We start from the raw sequence: 16,224 nt of genomic DNA, 5'->3' as shown, positions 1-16,224 counted from the left end.
GGCACGGCCTCTTATGGGTAGCGGATATTTATAGCCAGGCATCAGGTCCCTCATTGGCACCTGCCATGCCCGCGGCAGGAGGCCTGCCATGCTGCCCCGCTGTCCCAGCCACCATCGGGCCCTTTGGCACTCCGTATTTTCACTCCATGACGTGAGGGCCATGTGAATCAGCCCCGCTGCGCTCGCCCCAGCGCTTCACAGCTTCTCTGACTTCTTCACCGGGTTTCCAACATGGAAGCGCAGCCTCACATGGAATCCTTTCTGGACTCAGGTCCCTAGGTTTTGGGGTAAGGACCCTCTCGAGATACCAGGGGCTGCACTTCACATTCATGCAATTCCCTCCCAGGAAGGCACTGAAACTGGAGGGGCTGCTCAGGGTCTTTATTGCTGCTCTGGCATGTTGCTTCCTCCAAACCATGGGGACATTGGCAACTCCAGAGCCCGGCAGAGAGGAGGGGACAGGAATGGGGACTGGAATGAGCAGACGCCTTCTCCCCAAAATCAATAAATAAAGCCCTATCACTAGCAGCATGAGGAAGGTGAGTGCCCAGCCGCTGTTCCTGTCCCCCTGCTCAGGGCACCCCGCATTGTGCCACCAGCTGGGGAGGGCTGAGGAGGGGGCACAGGGCAGGGCAGGGCACCTCAGGGTCAGATAGGAAGAGTGAGGGGTCTGGGACAGATGGGCAGGTCTGGGACACAGGGCAAGGTCTGGAGCTGGGTGGGCAGAGCACGAGCAGCGTGGGCCTGAGCAGACACAGGAGGTGTGCATGGCACCTGGGTGTCCCCCTGCATAGAGGGGGTGCCTGCCAGTCCCCCATCCTAGCAGGGGGCGCAGCCGACAGTCCCAGGGAAGGCACCGGCATCGGTCCTGGAGCCACAAACCCACTTGCCAGGACCAGGGCTGGGAGGAGTGGAAGGTGGGGGGCTGGCAGCCCCCCCTCCCAGCTGTAAGAACTGGGGCTGTGCTGGCTGGCAGGGGATTGTGAGCAAACCCCTCTCTGCAGGAACCGCTGGAGCCACCTCAGTCTTCTGGTGCTGGTGTGCAAAACCAGGGGGAGCACGAGGACTGCCACACCGTGGCCAGGGGCAGCTGCAGGCTGCAGTGTAAGGCACACGGCTGATGGGACCCATGTGGCCAGGGCTGGCTAGCAAACTGGCAGCTCTTCCCCTCCCACCTGGGGCTTCCCGTGCCCCTCCGTCTGCATCCCATCCCGACCCTCTGCCACATTCTCTGTTCCTTGCAGCAAGGCTTCCCACCACCCTCCCACTGCTGGACCCCACTGCTGGTCTGGCTGCAGCAGCACCTCCTCTTCATCGGCACTGACAAAATGATGCTGCTGGCCACCATCATCCCTGACAGCAGCACGTGAGGTCCATGGACTCAACCTGGCGCGTCCCGGCTCCTCCTCAGCCGCCCCATACTGCGGCCCATGGAATGTTCCTCTGGCTCCCCGGCCCCTGGTGGCCGTGGCCAAGGCACCAGTTACTGTGGCCCTGGTGGCTGGCCGCCCTGGTAGGAGCGCAGTAAGACCTTGTGCTTTGTGACGGCCTCACCACGGCGCCTCTGGTGATCCACCAGGAATTCCTTGAGGCGGTTGGTGGTGAAGGTCAGGGTCTGGCGGCGCAGCTTCATCAGGTAGGCATCCTGGAGCCAGGCATTGGCAAAGCAGTCCTTCACCGTGGGGCGGCTCCTGGGGCAGAGCCAGCTCTGCATCAGGGACTGCCGGGGGTGCCCTCTGCTGCTCCACCCCCTAAACCCAGCCACCACCCTTGCCCTGCAAGACCCAGGGGGTCCCAGCCCTCTCCGAGAGCACTGATGGACTCCAGGCTCCCACTGATGATGTCTGGAGGGGTCCCATGTGACAGGGGCAGGCTCAGTCACAGGCACAGTCTGGTGCCATGTGTCCTCCCTGGCTGGGTTGGGCACTCACCAGGGGTGGACAGTGAGGACCTTGCGGATGAAGAGGGCAGCAGTCTGTGAGACGTTGGGGTACAGCTTGAAGGCATCAAAGCGCCCTGCCAGGATGCGGTTCTCCGTCTCAATGGGGTCCAGTTCAAAGAATGGTGACCGCCCGCTGAGCCTGTGGTGGTGGAGGGGGTGATGGGCTGGGGGGATAGTGTGGGAGGGTACTTGCTGTCCCACTTCCCCCCCCATCCCTGGTTTGAAAAGCCACAGCTACCCAGCATGTTATCATCTCCCCACGTCCAGCTGGGAAGGGTCTGCTGGGCTAACAGCATCCCTCAGCCCGCTGTTAGCTCAGTATCCTCCGTGGCACCGAGCCCTGGGTGGGGCTGACTACACTTTAAGGTTCTCATCCCCCTGACCCCTTGTCTTACATGATGTAGGTGAGGACGCCAACACCCCAGACATCTGCTGCAGAGCCCACCGGGTCTCCCTTCACCACCTCTGGCGCTGTGGGCAGGGGAGCAGGTCTGTCACATACACAGAGACACCAGCCCCAGCATCCCAACACACACAGCATCCACAGTATCCCCAGCTCTTACAGAAGTCCCAGATCCTCAGGATTCCCAACACCCACAGCATTCCCAATGCCCATAGCAGCCAAGCACCCCTAGCAGCCACAGCACTCCACTACTGCACCCTCCAACACCCTTCCTTGACACTGCAGCACCCTGACAGAGTCCAGCCAGCCTCCAAGGATACCACAACTGTCCCACAGAACCCAGACTCTCCCACTGACCCCAGTGATGCTATAGAAATTTGCAGACACCCCCAACGGGAGGACACAGTTCCTCTCCATTCCCAAGTCCCCCAGAGCATAAGCACACATGCACACCTTTGGGAATAAGCACGCCCCAGTTCTGTCCCTGTCCCCCACGCCACTACACCCATGGTGCCCCACTCACACATGTACTCCAGGGTGCCAGCACGCCGCCCCAGCTGCCGCAGCACAAGTGGGTTGTAGGTCTGGGCACTGCCAAAATCAATGATCTTGAGGGCGTTTGTGCCTGAGACGATGATGTTGTCTGGCTTGATGTCAAGGTGCACAATGCGGCGACCATGCAGATACTCGAGGCCCTGCAGGAGCTGCAGTACGTAGCTCACCACGTCATCCTCTGAGTAGCGAAACCTGGGGGCAGGTGCCATCAGCAGGTAGCCCCATAGCAGCCACTGTCCCCGGTGGCCCTGTGCCCACCTGTACCTGTCCACAATGCTGTAGAGGATCTCCTTGCCAGCACAGTTCTCACAGATGAGCACCAGGTAGCGGGGAGTGATGTACGCCTCATGCAGGGCCATGATGCGCTCATGGTGCAGCGCCTTGAGGATCTCGTACTCCTGCAGCACGCTCTGCTTCCGCTCCGCCTCGTAGGGCACAATCTTGGCCATGAAGTGCTTCCCTGTGGCATTCTCCTTGCATAACCGGATCACCCCGAAACGGCCTCTGCAGCATAGGGCAGGATTCAGCATCCCTGGTGTGGGGTGCTGCAAGAACACCCCTGGCAGAGTATGTTGTCCTACTGCTACTCACCTTGCTTTCTCGTCCAAGAAGGTGTATGGCTTCTGGGGGACACCCTGCCGCAGTGCTGTGCTGTCTTTTGCCCCTGGGACCCCACTAGCAGCTGGGGGCTCCTTGGAGGGTGGAGGAGTGGTGGTGGGCTCCAGCGCAGGAGGTGATGTGGGGGGCATGGAGATGAAGGAGGTTACCATGTAGGGAGGCATCTTCCGTGAAGGTGTGGTGTTGGGGGTGGGAGATGGTGTGGGGGCTAAGCTGGATGAGGTTGACACTGGGGAAACGGTGGGGGACTTGGAAGGAGACAGAGCCTGGGGCGGGGGGGAAGTGTCCGTGGGGGGTGCAGGGGAGCCCGGAGTGGGGGTGTCTGTATGAGGAGTGGCAGCAGTCCGAGGAGGGGTGAACATCAGCTCAGGAGGCACATAGACAGTGATGTTGGGTGGAAGCTCAGGATCTGGTAACACTCCCTCTTCATGGGGGGCAGGAGGCGGAAGCACCCCTGTGGGGGCACCCTCCTGTTCTGCTCCAGCTGCCTTCTGTACCACTCCCTTTTGCTTGCGTGGTGGTGTGGTGGGAGGGGCCCCTGCAGCCACTGGCTCCAGGTGCTCCTCAGGTGTCTGGGTTGACCGACTGGAAGCCACCTTCTCAGGAATGGGGACAGCAACATCCTTGGCTGGGGCAGCTCTGGCATCTACAGGGAGCAAAGGGAGGTGTGAGCCAGGTGGGGGTGAGCTAGGAGTGGACTGTAAGTGGCATTTCATTTCCCAAAGCCCTGGGGGGAAGATGCAATGGGACTCAAGGATCCCCAAAGCAGCCCAGAGGTCACAGGTGGCCCCATGGCCACCCCACACCCATGGGACAGGGCTTGCTCACCTGCTGCCTCAAGATGCACCTTTACTGAGGGGTTGCTGTAGGGTCCCTGCCCAGCCTTGTTGACACAGGCCACACGAAACTTGGCAGTGCTCCCGGGAGGCAGCTCAGTCACATTGAAGTAGCAGTCAGTGATACCAGTGGTGACAATCTTCCACTCGTGCTCCCCTGCCAAAGCAGAAGTAAGGTAAGGAGAGGGCAGAACAGGGACAGGGGCAGCTACTGTCCCCTGTCCTTGATTCTGCCACGCCACAGGGGACAGCGAGGACACTGGGCATTTTTTTCCTAGGTGCCCCTTCGTGAGCCCATATTCCTGGCTGTGGCTCCCAGGGGATAGGAGACAACCCCACATACCTTCCAGTCTGCGCTCCAGTGTGTAGGTGCAGGGGGCTTTGCTCTCAGCGGGCTTCCACAGCACCAGCACTGTGTTCTTGTACTTCTGGGGGATCTCCGGGGTACCTGGCCGCCCAGGGAGCCCTGCAAGGATACAGACGGGGTGGGCTGGGTGTCCAGCTAGGGGCAGAACAGAGCTGCTGCAGTGAGAGGGCATACCAACTCGTGGGTTCAGAGATGCTGGAAACGCTCATGTAAAACCAGCCTGTCCTCTTTAAAAGCCCCAGTCTCGCAGATGTGGAGAGCAGTATTCTAGTGACTTGCACAAACTGATCCCCAGCCATGTTCCCGACTTGTGCCCTTCCTGTCTCCTGAGGACCCCCAGCCTCCTTACGTGCCACAGCCAGCGTGCAGGAGCTGATGGCTGTGCCCAGGATGTTGGCGGCTGCACACTCGTACAGCCCTGCATCCTTCCTGGAGACCTTGGCAATGGTGAGCATCTGACGTCCGTCCTTACAGGAGACGACGTTCAGCCCACTGTCCGGCTGCAGGGACCTCTTGTCTGTAGGGGGAGAAGAGGAGTGGCATGATACGGTGCCTGTCAGAGCCCACCCACTGAGGCAGTGCGGGCAGCGCCCCACCTTTCATCCAGAGGATCCGTGGGGTTGGGCTGCCAGCAGGAAGGCAGCAGAGGGTCAGCGCCTCGCCCTCCAGCAGCACCTGGTCCTTCAGCTTGATGTGGAAAATAGGGGGAAAATCTGGAAAGCAGAGTGGGGGGTTAGGCTGAGGTGGAGACACACACCCGCCATCCCATCCTGGGGCTGTACCTACCCGATTCACTGGGTGTGTGTGGCCGGCCGGCGGCGAGTCCCTCCTCCCGCAGAAGGCTGGAGGGGATGCTGGGCTGTGAGGCCATCTTCTCCTTCTTGCCCCGGGAGAGCCCCCAGCGCTCCCAGCGGGACCTCTTCTGACTGTCACCTCCACCTGTGAGCACCCAGGGCAGGTGAGAGAGCGGGGCCAGGCCAGGGCGGCCACACCTGCCGTACCCACAGCGACTGGGCCATGGGTTTCCCCGCGGGGTCGCCCCTCATCGCTCACCTTTGGCAGAGGCAGAGGAGCCTGTGCTGGCCTCGGAGCGCAGGGACTCGGAGGAGGGCGCGGGGGCGGGGGCGGGCCCCGGTCGCAAGCTCTCACCCTCGGAGCTGGCGCGACGGAGTTGCCGGGACCCCTCGCCCTCCTGCCGTTCATCCGACACGCTGCGCAGCCGCGCCGAGACGCGCTCCATTGTGGCACTGATCTTCCTCCGCACAGCCACCGCCGGTGACTCGCTCTCCCCACCACCCCCCGGCTCTGACTTGAGGCTCTCTGAGTCCCTTCGCTCCCTGGAGCTGGCCAGAGCCATGCTCCAGGAGAAGCGGCGCCCACCAGGTGGGGTCTCAGTGCCTCCATCCTCGCCCATGCTCTTCTTCCTCTCAGCAGGCGGGGTCCGCTTGAGGAGTATGGACATCCTCCGGAAGAAGCCCCCATCCTTCTCCACCTCATGCAGATCCTGCACGGACTTGGACTTGGCTGCCAGCCCGGTGGGCCGGTCCCTGCGCAGCTCCAGGGGCACGCCGGCCGGTGTAGGACGGTAGATGCCCTCGTCAGAGGCTGGGGGGCCGGCCAGGTGCCGGTCCTCGGAGCGAGAGCGGGTGAGGAGCTTCAGCCCCCGGGTGAGGGATGATTCGCGGCCCCGCTTGAACTTGGCCTCAAAAACCTCCTCCGAATCGATGTCCTGGATGACCAAGGAGCTGGAGGAGCCAGTGGGTTTCACCTCCCTCCTTGCTGCTGGTGCTGGCGTAGGGGGCTTTGCAGGGCTGACTGGTGGGGTCTCCTTGATGTTTGGTGGGGGCTCGTTGGTGGTTGGTGGGGGCTCCTCCGTGGCTGTCTCCCCACCTTGAATACCTCCCATGACTTGCATCATCTTGGCATATGAAGACTTTATGTGGGTTTGGGGAGCAGGGGTTGTGGACTTTGGTGGGGTGGGAACTCCTGTCCTGGCAGCCCCCTCCCCACTGGCTCCAGCAGCTTTGGTGGGTGTCTTCTCCTCCTGTCCTCTGTCCGTGGGCTTCTTCCCTGTGGTGGTGGCAGCCTTGCTGGCCCCAGGCGGGCCATGTTCCTCAGGGATGCGCCTCCTCCCTGAGGCAACCTTTGCAGGGCCAGCCTGAGGAGCAGTGATCTCTGCTGGAGGGGGTGTTGGTGTGCTTGGAGTGTCTGGTGGCACTGTGGGCCGAGCATCAGAGAGGGCAGAGAGAGAGGGGGACTCCTTGAGCCGTTGGGCTTCCAGGCAGGCCACTGGGATCTCCAGGGGTGCACCAGAGCGTCGGTGCCGGACGACAGGCTCCGCGTCCCCATGGCTGAAGGAGCTGCTCTTCTGCAGCCGGCACTCAGCGGGGAGGAGGCGCGGCGAGGTGGCTTCACTGGAGGCTGCCCGCACCAGCCGTGGCACTGCTGGAGCCTCCAGGCGGGCTGACCGTGGGACTTTCTTGTCAGGACTGACCCCCAGGGTCTCCAGGAGGGGACCCCGCAGGCCACTGACCTTGCTGTCCCCAGAGCTTCCCCGCAGCAGCCGCTGGCGCATCAGCTCCAGGCGCTGGGCATGATCATCCTCCCCCCAGACCACCTTTCTCCTTGGCAACTCCATGGAGGCTGCCTTGGCTAGGGCCCCACGGGGGTCCCGGCCTGCCTCAGCCCCTTCCTCAGTCCCCGGGAGCTGTTGGAGCAGCAGGGCGCTGTCAGCAGAGCTGCCCCTCTTCAGCTCTCCCCGACGGGCGCTCCCTGGGGACTCCAGGCTGGAACCCTTCCTCATGGCTTTGCGAGGATACTCCGTCCGCTTCTGGGCTTCAGGGGCTTCCTCATCAGAGGAACCAGGTGCCTCCACCTCTGCACATGGTCGCCGTGGCCCAGCACTCCTTGGCCGCTTCCCCAGGGCCACCCCAGACTTCCCTGTACCCTGGCTCTGCCATTCCATGGCAGAGGCATCCCCTTCCGGCTGCAGCCCCTCGGATGTCCCAATGGTCTCATCATCTGTGGGGATCTCATTGAGTGACATGCGGGAGCCAGAGAATTCCACCTGGTGTGGCATGGGGATGAATGGCAGCTCATCCAGGTCATCTGAATCTGAGGAGGATGACAGCGCTGGTGATTCTTTGAGATGCCGGGGCACGGCGATGGAGAGGTGGTTGGACGTGTCCTCCAGCAGCTCTGGGATCGGCCGCAGCACCATGTTGCACTTGTAGCTGATCTGTGAGCGCTGCAGCCAGCAGAGAGGGCTGGGTCAGGCTCAGGTGTGTAGCATGGCATCATCCTGCCATTACACATCCCCCCATCCTGCCCAAGACACAATTCCACCTGCCCCCACCCTCTCTCCCCAGCCCCTGCCTTCACCTGCCATTTCCGACGGGAGATGAAGAGCTTGAGGTGGTCGGTGCTGATGACCTTCCCCTTCGCCAGTGTCTGTGGGATGAGGAAACAACAGTGTCCCTTGGAGCCTGCAGCAGGCTCAGGGAGCCTCGTGGCCTCTTGGCATTAGTTCCCAGCCCAGGCTCACCTTAAACCAGGGATGCTCCAGGGTCTGTTCTGCATTGGGTCTCCTGTGAACCGACACCATTGGGTGAGAACACCCGGGCTCAGAGGCTTTGGCCAGGGGAAAAAGGGCAGGAGAGTCTGGGTGCCCATGGTGCACCCCAGCAGAGCTGTGCAGCTAGCCGTGCCCTTGGGCATGTATGGGGGTCCCCACCCTCCCTTGAACTCATGTTGAAGGGGCAGGGGATGGGGAAGGGGACCCTGCAGTACTCACAACTTGTCATTGACCAGCACTTTGATGACAAAACCCTTGGCTTCCCGGGTGAGCCCCTGGAACATCCTCTCCTCAAAGGCCACATTGTAGTTGCGGATGTTCATCAGCGTTGTCTTGTCATTCTCCCCCACAAAGGGGGAGATCCCTGTCAGGCTGCCAAGGAGGAGACACTGTCACTGAGCCGTGGGGCCATGAAAAACAGCATGGAAAATACAGAGGACATGACCCCAGACCCCATCCCTGGGGTCATGGGGACATGGGAAACAGCATGGCAAGTATGGGAGACTGAGGACAGGACCTCAGACCTCAGCCCTGGTGCCATGGGGAGGGCAAAGGTAGGAGCAGCTGGAAAGGAGGCTGAGTCTGTAAGGAGTCATGTGTATGGTCACAGCCTCAGCTCTGGAACTGGTGAGGGGGTGGAAAGGGTGTCCCTTCTGTGAAGACACACCAGGGCACTTACCAGAGGTATGCGATAACCCCCACAGGCCTGCAGAGAGGAGAGCACAGTTACTGCACATCACAAGCCCTCCAGGGTGCTCAGTCTCTCCTGGCATAGCAGGGAGCCCACCGACCACTCAAGAGCCACCCTTACCAGATGTCAGTGACGCTGGAGACAGGGGTCTGGTTGACAATCTCAGGGCCCACAAACTCAGGGGTGCCGTACTTGCAGTACTGTGGCTCCTCAGACGTCAGCTCCTGTGCATTGCCGAAGTCACAGATCCGGATCTGCTCGCTGCTCAAATCTGCCATCAGGAGGTTTTCTGGCTACAGGACAGTGCAGAGCAGAGGGGAGCTTGGCAGGACGCAGGGGCTTTCCCCAGGGAATGAATGTTCCCTCTCAGCAGCACCACTCCCCTCCCAGTGCACCAGGAGCCCTTCACTGGAGGCACGGGGCAGGAGGAGTCTGTAAAGACTCTCACTCACTTTGATGTCCAGGTGCAGGACACTGTTCTGGTGCAGGTAGCAGATCCCTTCTAGGACCTGCCGCATGTACGAGCGGACCTGCAAGAGATGGAGTGAGGAGAGTGGGCAGCCCGAACGGGAGTCAGGCACACACTGGCCCTGTGCAGAGGAGAATGTGGGCTGTGGCCCCCTTAGTAGCCTGATACAATGAGCACGACACATCTCTAGGCTGGGACAGACACCACTGTCCCCAGGATCCCTCCCTTCCACATCACTTTGCTCCCAAAGCGTTCACTGACCTCCGACTCACACACTGAGGGCTTCCTCACCATCCTGTCCAGCAGCTCTTCTTCAGAGCAGCTGGGGCCCAGTCAAGGAGCATAAAAATTCCATGCTCCATTGTCCCCCACACCCAGCTCCTCTGCACCCACTCTGCCCACCTGTTCCCTGCAAAAGCCTCCCCTCCTCCCCTGTGCTGTGCACCCATAGAGCAGTGCCCAGAGGATACAGCTCCATGACCATGATGACAGCATTCTTCTTCTCAAAGGCATCGTGGAAGAAGACGATGCGCTCGTGGTCCAGCTGAGAGAGAATGTGCAGCTCCCGCCGTGCCGACTGCTTGGCCTTGGTCCTTCCAGGGATGAACTTGGCAGCGAAGTCCAGCCGGGTGCTCTTCTCTGTCACCCTCCGCAGATAGGAGAAAGCCCCCCTGCAATTCAGCAGTAGGGGTAAGGGAGGATAAGAAGGTGCGTGAGCAGGAGACCTCTCCCTTCCCTGAGCAGCTGGCACAGGCACCCACTCTGCAGGGAGATGCTTGCAGCCTCAGCTGCCTCTGTTACAGAGGCACAGAGACCCCAAGCCTGGCTTTTCTCTGACCATGCCAGGTCCCCACCCTAAGCTGGCACAGGAGCATCCACTGACAGCTGAGAGGAGCCCCAGCACACCAGGATCTGGCATATAATGGACCCTATGTCAGAGCCCCGGGGTGCAGCCTGGCTCCAGTGCCCCAGTCCCTGCAGTGCCCAGGATGTCCCATCATGCCAGCAGCCACCTACCTCCCGATCTCCTCGTGCACATCATAGTAGTCGGTCAGGCGTCGTGCCTTGTGCAGCGCATCCTCCTCCATGGTAGCATCAGCAGTGGGCTGGGCTGGGAAAAGGAAAGGCGCTGGCAAGGGGCAAGCCAGACATCCAGGCTCTACCCTCAGGGGCTGGGGAGCCAGTCAGCCATACCTGCCCGCACCACCAACTCTGCTTTGCAGGAGACCTCCCCGGCCAGATTCTTGGCTGTGCAGGTGTAGACGCCACTATCAGGCTCGGCAGCACCCAGCACCACCAGCGAGCACTCATTGTCCTCATATACGAAGCTCAAGTGGCTGCTCTCCTCCAGCAGCTCCCCATCCTGGGGGAAGCAGGGGTATTGGGGGTGTCCTGTCCCATCCCTGACCAACTCCCACCACCCTTTCCCCATGGGTAGGGCATAGGACATATCCTTCATCACCAGTGCAGCAACCCCGGTGAGGCTGTGAAATGTGTGGGTCTGGTGGGAATATGGTTCAGGAAGGGGTTGGGGGCTCCCAGCCCACCTTGTACCACATGATGTCCGGCAGCGGTTTCCCCTCCACCACCACAGCGAATCGTGGTGTCTCCCCTTCCTGGGCATCAATGTCCTCCATGATGGACTCAAAACGCGGTGCCTCTGCCAAGAGATGGGATATGGGGCACCATGGGCCACTGCCAGCCCCCTGCCAGTGGCACAGAGTACACAGCTGCAAGGTGCTGCAAGTAGGGTAGGGGCATGGAGTGACATGGGGCAGTGCCACTCCAATGCACGTGGAAGTGGGACTCCTCTAGAGGGCAAACCACCAATGGCATGTGTCTGTGGCAGCATTCAGCAGTTCCCCATTGGAGTGGGGCACTGTGGGGCAGTGCCACTCGCAGCACACAGGCATGGGGCACTGTGGTAATCTCTCATTACATATGGATGCGGAGTACTGTGGGGCACTGTGGAGGTGTCCCTTATGGTTCTTGCCTATAGGGCACTGGGAGCAGTGCTGCAGGGATGGGACACCGTGCAGCAGTGCCACCCATGGCATCCATGGCTAAGGGACACCATGAGGCACTGCCTCCCCCTATACACAGTTATGGGACACCTGTGCCCAGGTCAGACATGGGCAGGGGACACTGGGCAGCAGTGCCAATGTTCTTGGTTTATCAATCCCATGATTGCCACCCTACAGATCGGCATCACCATGACATACAAGTGTGAAGGACTGAGGAGTAGTGTCATGCTATGGGGCAGTGCCCCCATGGCACAAGGGCATGGGGCACCATGAGGCAATGCCCCCCCCAGCATAGGGGCCTGGAGCACCATAGGGTGCCACCCCCCAGCAGAGGGACACCCTCCCAGTGCAGGGGCACGTACCTGCGAGGCGCAGTTGGAGGGTGCAGCGGGCAGTGCCGTGGCGGTTGCTCACCTCACAGGCCAGCAGCCCCCCAGCCCCCCGGCCCACGCGCAGCAGCTGCAGGCAGTGCTGGTCGTCATCTGGCATCATCATCTCGCACGTGCCCTCCAGTTCCCCCAGCACCTGCCCACCCCTGCAAGCACACAGCTGTCACATCACAGCTCCACAGGCAGAACCACTGCCCCATTGATAGATCCCACCCCACAGCCCCAGGACACCTCCTTACCCACAGTCAGCACCAGTTCCTACCCTGCAGCCCCCACAAAACACTCACATCCTGTTGATAGCTCTGCCTCCTCAATGGCTCTTGCCTCTTAATACCCTACACCCCACAACCCGCCCCCACGACTCTTCAGAGCCCTAGACATGATCCTTGTGTGCACAGCCAGACCAGCCCCAGAGAAGGAGCCCCCACACACACACACAGTGGGCTGGATGGAGAGGTGGAAGTCCTTCTATATGCATCCTTTGGGGTGATTCTAGGCACAGGGCAGACAACAAGGCACAGTGCCATGTCCTACCTCTTCCAAGTGACAGTGGCCTCCACATGGTTGATGGTGATGGTGATGGAGGCCGGCTGGCCTTCTACCACATAGACCACATCTGGTTTGTCCAGGATGACTGGGGCCTCCTCCAGGTAGGGACCTGCCAAATGGATTTTCACCAACCCCTGCCCACTCCATGCCACCCAGCCCTGGGCAGCTTACTACCCAACAAGGGACAGACACCTCTACCCCAGCTACCCACTCCCTCCCCACTGCCCTTCTCACCCCGGTCTAGGAGCTGCACGGGCCCCACAGGTGGGGAAGGCTTGCTGTTGCTCTTGGGAGTGGCAGTGATGACACGGAAGAGGTACTGGGCACCCTTGGTCAGCCTGTGCACAGTGTAGGTAGTGTCCTGCACACCAGTCACCAGCACCACCCACTGCATTGTGCCCAGCACTTGCATTTGCACCACGTAGGTCACCGAGTCAGGGTCTGAAAGGGGAGAGGGTCAGTGCAGAGCCCATGGCATGGAGCTACCCCAAGCACCCCATCATGGCACTGCCCACCCCCTGCCATCTTCCTGCCCACAGCCTGCCCCCTTACCTATGGCAGCATCCAGCCACTTGGGCTTGTTCCAGGTCAGCGTGATGGCTCTGCCAGTCACTGAGGCCACAGTGGGGGGCCCGTCTGGGGGGGTTGGCACCACATCTGCAGGGGGAGGTGGGCAGGGATGTAAGCATAGCAACCGCCCCAGCTTATCAGGGCATCTGCCTCACGCTCTGGGAGATACTGGCTGAGGGGATGGATGAGACCAGTAATTCTTTCTGGTTTCCTGGTGGGGGCTCAGCCTGCCACCCCCTGTGAGACTGGCACTGCCAGCAAGCTTCCTGCAGGACCTAGTGGTCCAGGGATGGCTCCTGACCACATAAGATGATAACTGCACTGCTGGCCCCACTTTTAGGGTGGATTAGAGACTTCCTGAGGTTCCCTCCAACCTAAACTGCCCTGTGATCCTATTCCCCTAGGACCTCACAACGATCCTGGGTCACAGCCTCGCAGGGTGGCTGTGAGTGGCCACACATCCCAAGTGGTGTCTGCTGCTGCTTACCAGTGACATAGAGATGTGCATAGCATGTGGCCTTCCCCACTTTGTTGGCAATGACACTTTTGTAGACACCGGCATGTGCGTGGCTCACAGCCGTGAATACCAGACGATGGATGTCTTTATCTGGTGGAGAACAGGGGGACACAGGTAAGACCCTACCAGCTACGTGGCACAGAGCTCCCCTTCTTGCCTCATGCGGTGTAAAGGTCTGGGGGGTGATGCCTCCTCCAAGGGTGTTCCCCCTTCTCCCACCCCATGTGGAGGGACCCCAGGGGATGGGGAAGGCAACAAGGAGTCCTACATTGCATCATCTTGCGGTCATCAGTGCTGTCAATTCGGGAGCCATTGTGGTACCAGGTGATGGAGGGGTAGGGCATCCCGGCCACCTGGCACTCCAGCACGGCCTCCTTCGACTCCACCACATCCAGGTTGTGCAGTGGCTTGAGGAAATCAGGCATGGTGAAGCACTCTGTCTCTGTCTCCACCTGCTCTGGCTCCTCTGGGATGGATGGCATCTTCTCCAGCTTAGAGCTGCAAGAGCCCGCAGATGCTCACGATGGGAGCATGGTGCAGTGCCCCCAGCTCAGCCCCAGGCCTAGGTTTTGCATAAGCCTGTTGTATACCAAGTCCCAGAGGGAAGCAAGCAGGGGGAAGCAGATTCCAGTGACCATCCAGCTCTTACATCTGGGAGGCTGCAGATGGCCGTGGCTCCTCCACATAGAGCTCAGCAGAGCACTCCACATGGCCATGGATGTTCCTGGCGGTTGCCTTGTACTGCCCTTCATCTTCACTGCCCACGTGCACAATGACCAGTGAGTGCAGCCCTCCATCCTGCTGAATCCGCACATTCTCCCCCTCCTGCACTGGCAGGCCTGTGCAGAAACATACACCACCATTAGCAGCAGCATCCCCTCCAGTCCCAGCCAGGTGCAGCCTTAGGGTGCAGCCCCCAAGGAGAGGAGGAGAGGTCTCCCTGCAGGGCCCTTGGCAAGCTCTCTGAGCTTGGGGGTTACCAAAGTGAGTCCAGGTAACCGTCGGAGGGGGAGTCCCACTGATCATGCAGACGAAACGCGCTGTCCGCCCTTCCACCACGTCCACATCCTCCAGCTTGCGGGTGAAGAGCGGCTGCACGGAGGGCTGCACCGTCAGCCGGGCACTGCAGGTCAGCTCATCTGCGAGGAGAGCAGGCACTGCTGAGCCCCCACAGCACATGCCTGTGCAGGGCAGGAGGCAGCCCGTGACACCCCCTGGCTGCAGCCCAGCAACCAGTGTGGCTGTGGGTGAGCATAGCCCACACATGGTGTGGGTTGAGCCCGGGTGTGTGGGGTTCCAGGCTCTGTCCCTGTGCAGGGCAGGGGGGCACAAATGTGTGCAAGGTCCCTGTGCCCAGGGCTGGGGCTCTGATGGCAGCAGGCACCTCTTTCCTTTCTGCACAGCAGTACAGGTGCCAGAGCAAGTTGGGTGGGAAGATGCCCTGTCCTCCTCACAGGGCAGAAGACCACAGCTGGCCTATCCCCTTGGGAATGGGGCAGCAATGCTTAAGCAGGTAGTGCCAGCCCATGCAGCATCCAAGGAGCAACATGGGGACATGAGCAGGCTCGATGCTCCAGGTGAGGGGATTTCCAGACCACTTTGCAATGATGGTGTTGTCATCCACCCTGGGTAGGGATGGGCAACACCATTCTCAGGCACACCCTCACCTGCCTGAGCCCCAAACTGCTGCTGCCTTCAAAGCTCCATGGGAATTCAGCCTCCTTCACGGAGGATTGCACAGGCACCAACTGCAGGGTGCAGGGAATGCTGCTTCTCACTGAAATGCCCCCCCAGCCCTGCTGCCTAGGTGGGCAGGAGAGTGGACTGTGTGGGTCAGAGCTGCGGGCAGCATGCACAGGCACAGGTGTGTCAGAGCCATGGGACAGAGGCCCATGCAAATCTTGCTGAACTATCACCAGTGATGGTGGGAGAGGTTGGGAAGCCCTGACTCCCTGCCCATTTCCCCCCCACCTCCCAAGCCAGCAGAGACACATCAGTACTGGAGCAGGATGCCCAGAAGCTCTGAAGCCAGGGGACAGGGACAGCTGGACTCCAGGCCTGCATCCACCTGGTGTACCCATGGAACAAATGCATCTTCCCATGTCTCAGGGAGCCACATGCATGCTGGCAGAGGAGCTGAGTGGAGTGGGGTGGGACAAAGCTGCAGGGCTCGGTATACTGTAGTCGAAGAACTAATGCACACTAGGTGTCCCTGAGAAGTCTTCCCAGGACCTGGGGCACCACCCACTCCCTATCCTCCTGTCTCCCTGTACCCTGTCTCCAGCACTCACAGCTATATCCCTGGGAACAAGAGCCCTGAGGCCAAGGTAGGGGGGGTCTTTCCCCCCGCTAGGGCCAAGCCCTGAGTGAGAACCCCCCCTGGGGGAGCTGCATGCCCACCGCTTACCTTTGGCAGTGCTGAGCTTGCAGGTGTAGATTCCGCTGTCATCTTCATGCACAGAGGTGAGCAGCAGCTTGCACTTGCGCCCATCAAAATGCATCTTGCATTTGAGCAGTGCAGGCTGGAGCAGCCGGCCCCGGGACAGCCAGTCTACGTCCATGTCTGGCGGGCCGGCCACCATGCACTCAAAGACCGCCAGCTCCCCCGCCCCGACCACCAAGTCCTGCAGGGGAACCACGATGGCCAGGGACTGGCACTCGGGGCGAGCTGCCCGGGGAGGGGGGAGAGAGAGAAAGAAAGAGAGAGATGCATCTCAGCA

General features: G+C 60.8%; 1 protein-coding gene across 2 annotated transcripts in view; it reads right to left on the bottom strand.

Annotated features, from left to right (window-relative positions):
* Positions 1-370: 370 nt before the first annotated feature.
* The window catches only part of SPEG (striated muscle enriched protein kinase), a 38,742-nt gene continuing 22,888 nt past the window's right edge, over positions 371-16,224 (bottom strand). For both annotated transcript variants that reach the window (XM_084209330.1, XM_084209331.1), the window contains 32 exons: positions 15,912-16,172; positions 14,485-14,643; positions 14,154-14,343; positions 13,773-14,002; positions 13,475-13,594; positions 12,970-13,074; positions 12,652-12,858; positions 12,403-12,526; positions 11,842-12,014; positions 11,003-11,115; positions 10,650-10,818; positions 10,473-10,566; positions 9,926-10,126; positions 9,717-9,777; positions 9,439-9,516; positions 9,107-9,279; positions 8,975-9,001; positions 8,515-8,667; positions 8,266-8,308; positions 8,103-8,171; positions 5,775-7,968; positions 5,508-5,660; positions 5,318-5,434; positions 5,071-5,238; positions 4,698-4,820; positions 4,347-4,511; positions 3,492-4,164; positions 3,165-3,404; positions 2,869-3,092; positions 2,338-2,413; positions 1,932-2,081; positions 371-1,691 (listed from right to left, as the gene is read on the bottom strand). In XM_084209330.1, coding sequence (XP_084065456.1) covers positions 1,484-1,691; positions 1,932-2,081; positions 2,338-2,413; positions 2,869-3,092; positions 3,165-3,404; positions 3,492-4,164; positions 4,347-4,511; positions 4,698-4,820; positions 5,071-5,238; positions 5,318-5,434; positions 5,508-5,660; positions 5,775-7,968; positions 8,103-8,171; positions 8,266-8,308; positions 8,515-8,667; positions 8,975-9,001; positions 9,107-9,279; positions 9,439-9,516; positions 9,717-9,777; positions 9,926-10,126; positions 10,473-10,566; positions 10,650-10,818; positions 11,003-11,115; positions 11,842-12,014; positions 12,403-12,526; positions 12,652-12,858; positions 12,970-13,074; positions 13,475-13,594; positions 13,773-14,002; positions 14,154-14,343; positions 14,485-14,643; positions 15,912-16,172 — 7,241 coding nt within the window. In that variant the 3' untranslated portion in view covers positions 371-1,483. The remainder of the gene's footprint in view (positions 1,692-1,931; positions 2,082-2,337; positions 2,414-2,868; positions 3,093-3,164; positions 3,405-3,491; positions 4,165-4,346; positions 4,512-4,697; positions 4,821-5,070; positions 5,239-5,317; positions 5,435-5,507; positions 5,661-5,774; positions 7,969-8,102; positions 8,172-8,265; positions 8,309-8,514; positions 8,668-8,974; positions 9,002-9,106; positions 9,280-9,438; positions 9,517-9,716; positions 9,778-9,925; positions 10,127-10,472; positions 10,567-10,649; positions 10,819-11,002; positions 11,116-11,841; positions 12,015-12,402; positions 12,527-12,651; positions 12,859-12,969; positions 13,075-13,474; positions 13,595-13,772; positions 14,003-14,153; positions 14,344-14,484; positions 14,644-15,911; positions 16,173-16,224) is intronic.

This window comes from Fringilla coelebs (genome assembly GCF_963513975.1).
Source record: "Fringilla coelebs genome assembly, chromosome: 7".
Taxonomy (NCBI): domain Eukaryota; kingdom Metazoa; phylum Chordata; class Aves; order Passeriformes; family Fringillidae; genus Fringilla; species Fringilla coelebs.
Note: the sequence above shows the minus strand (reverse complement) of the source record. Positions and strands in the feature narration are given on the sequence as shown.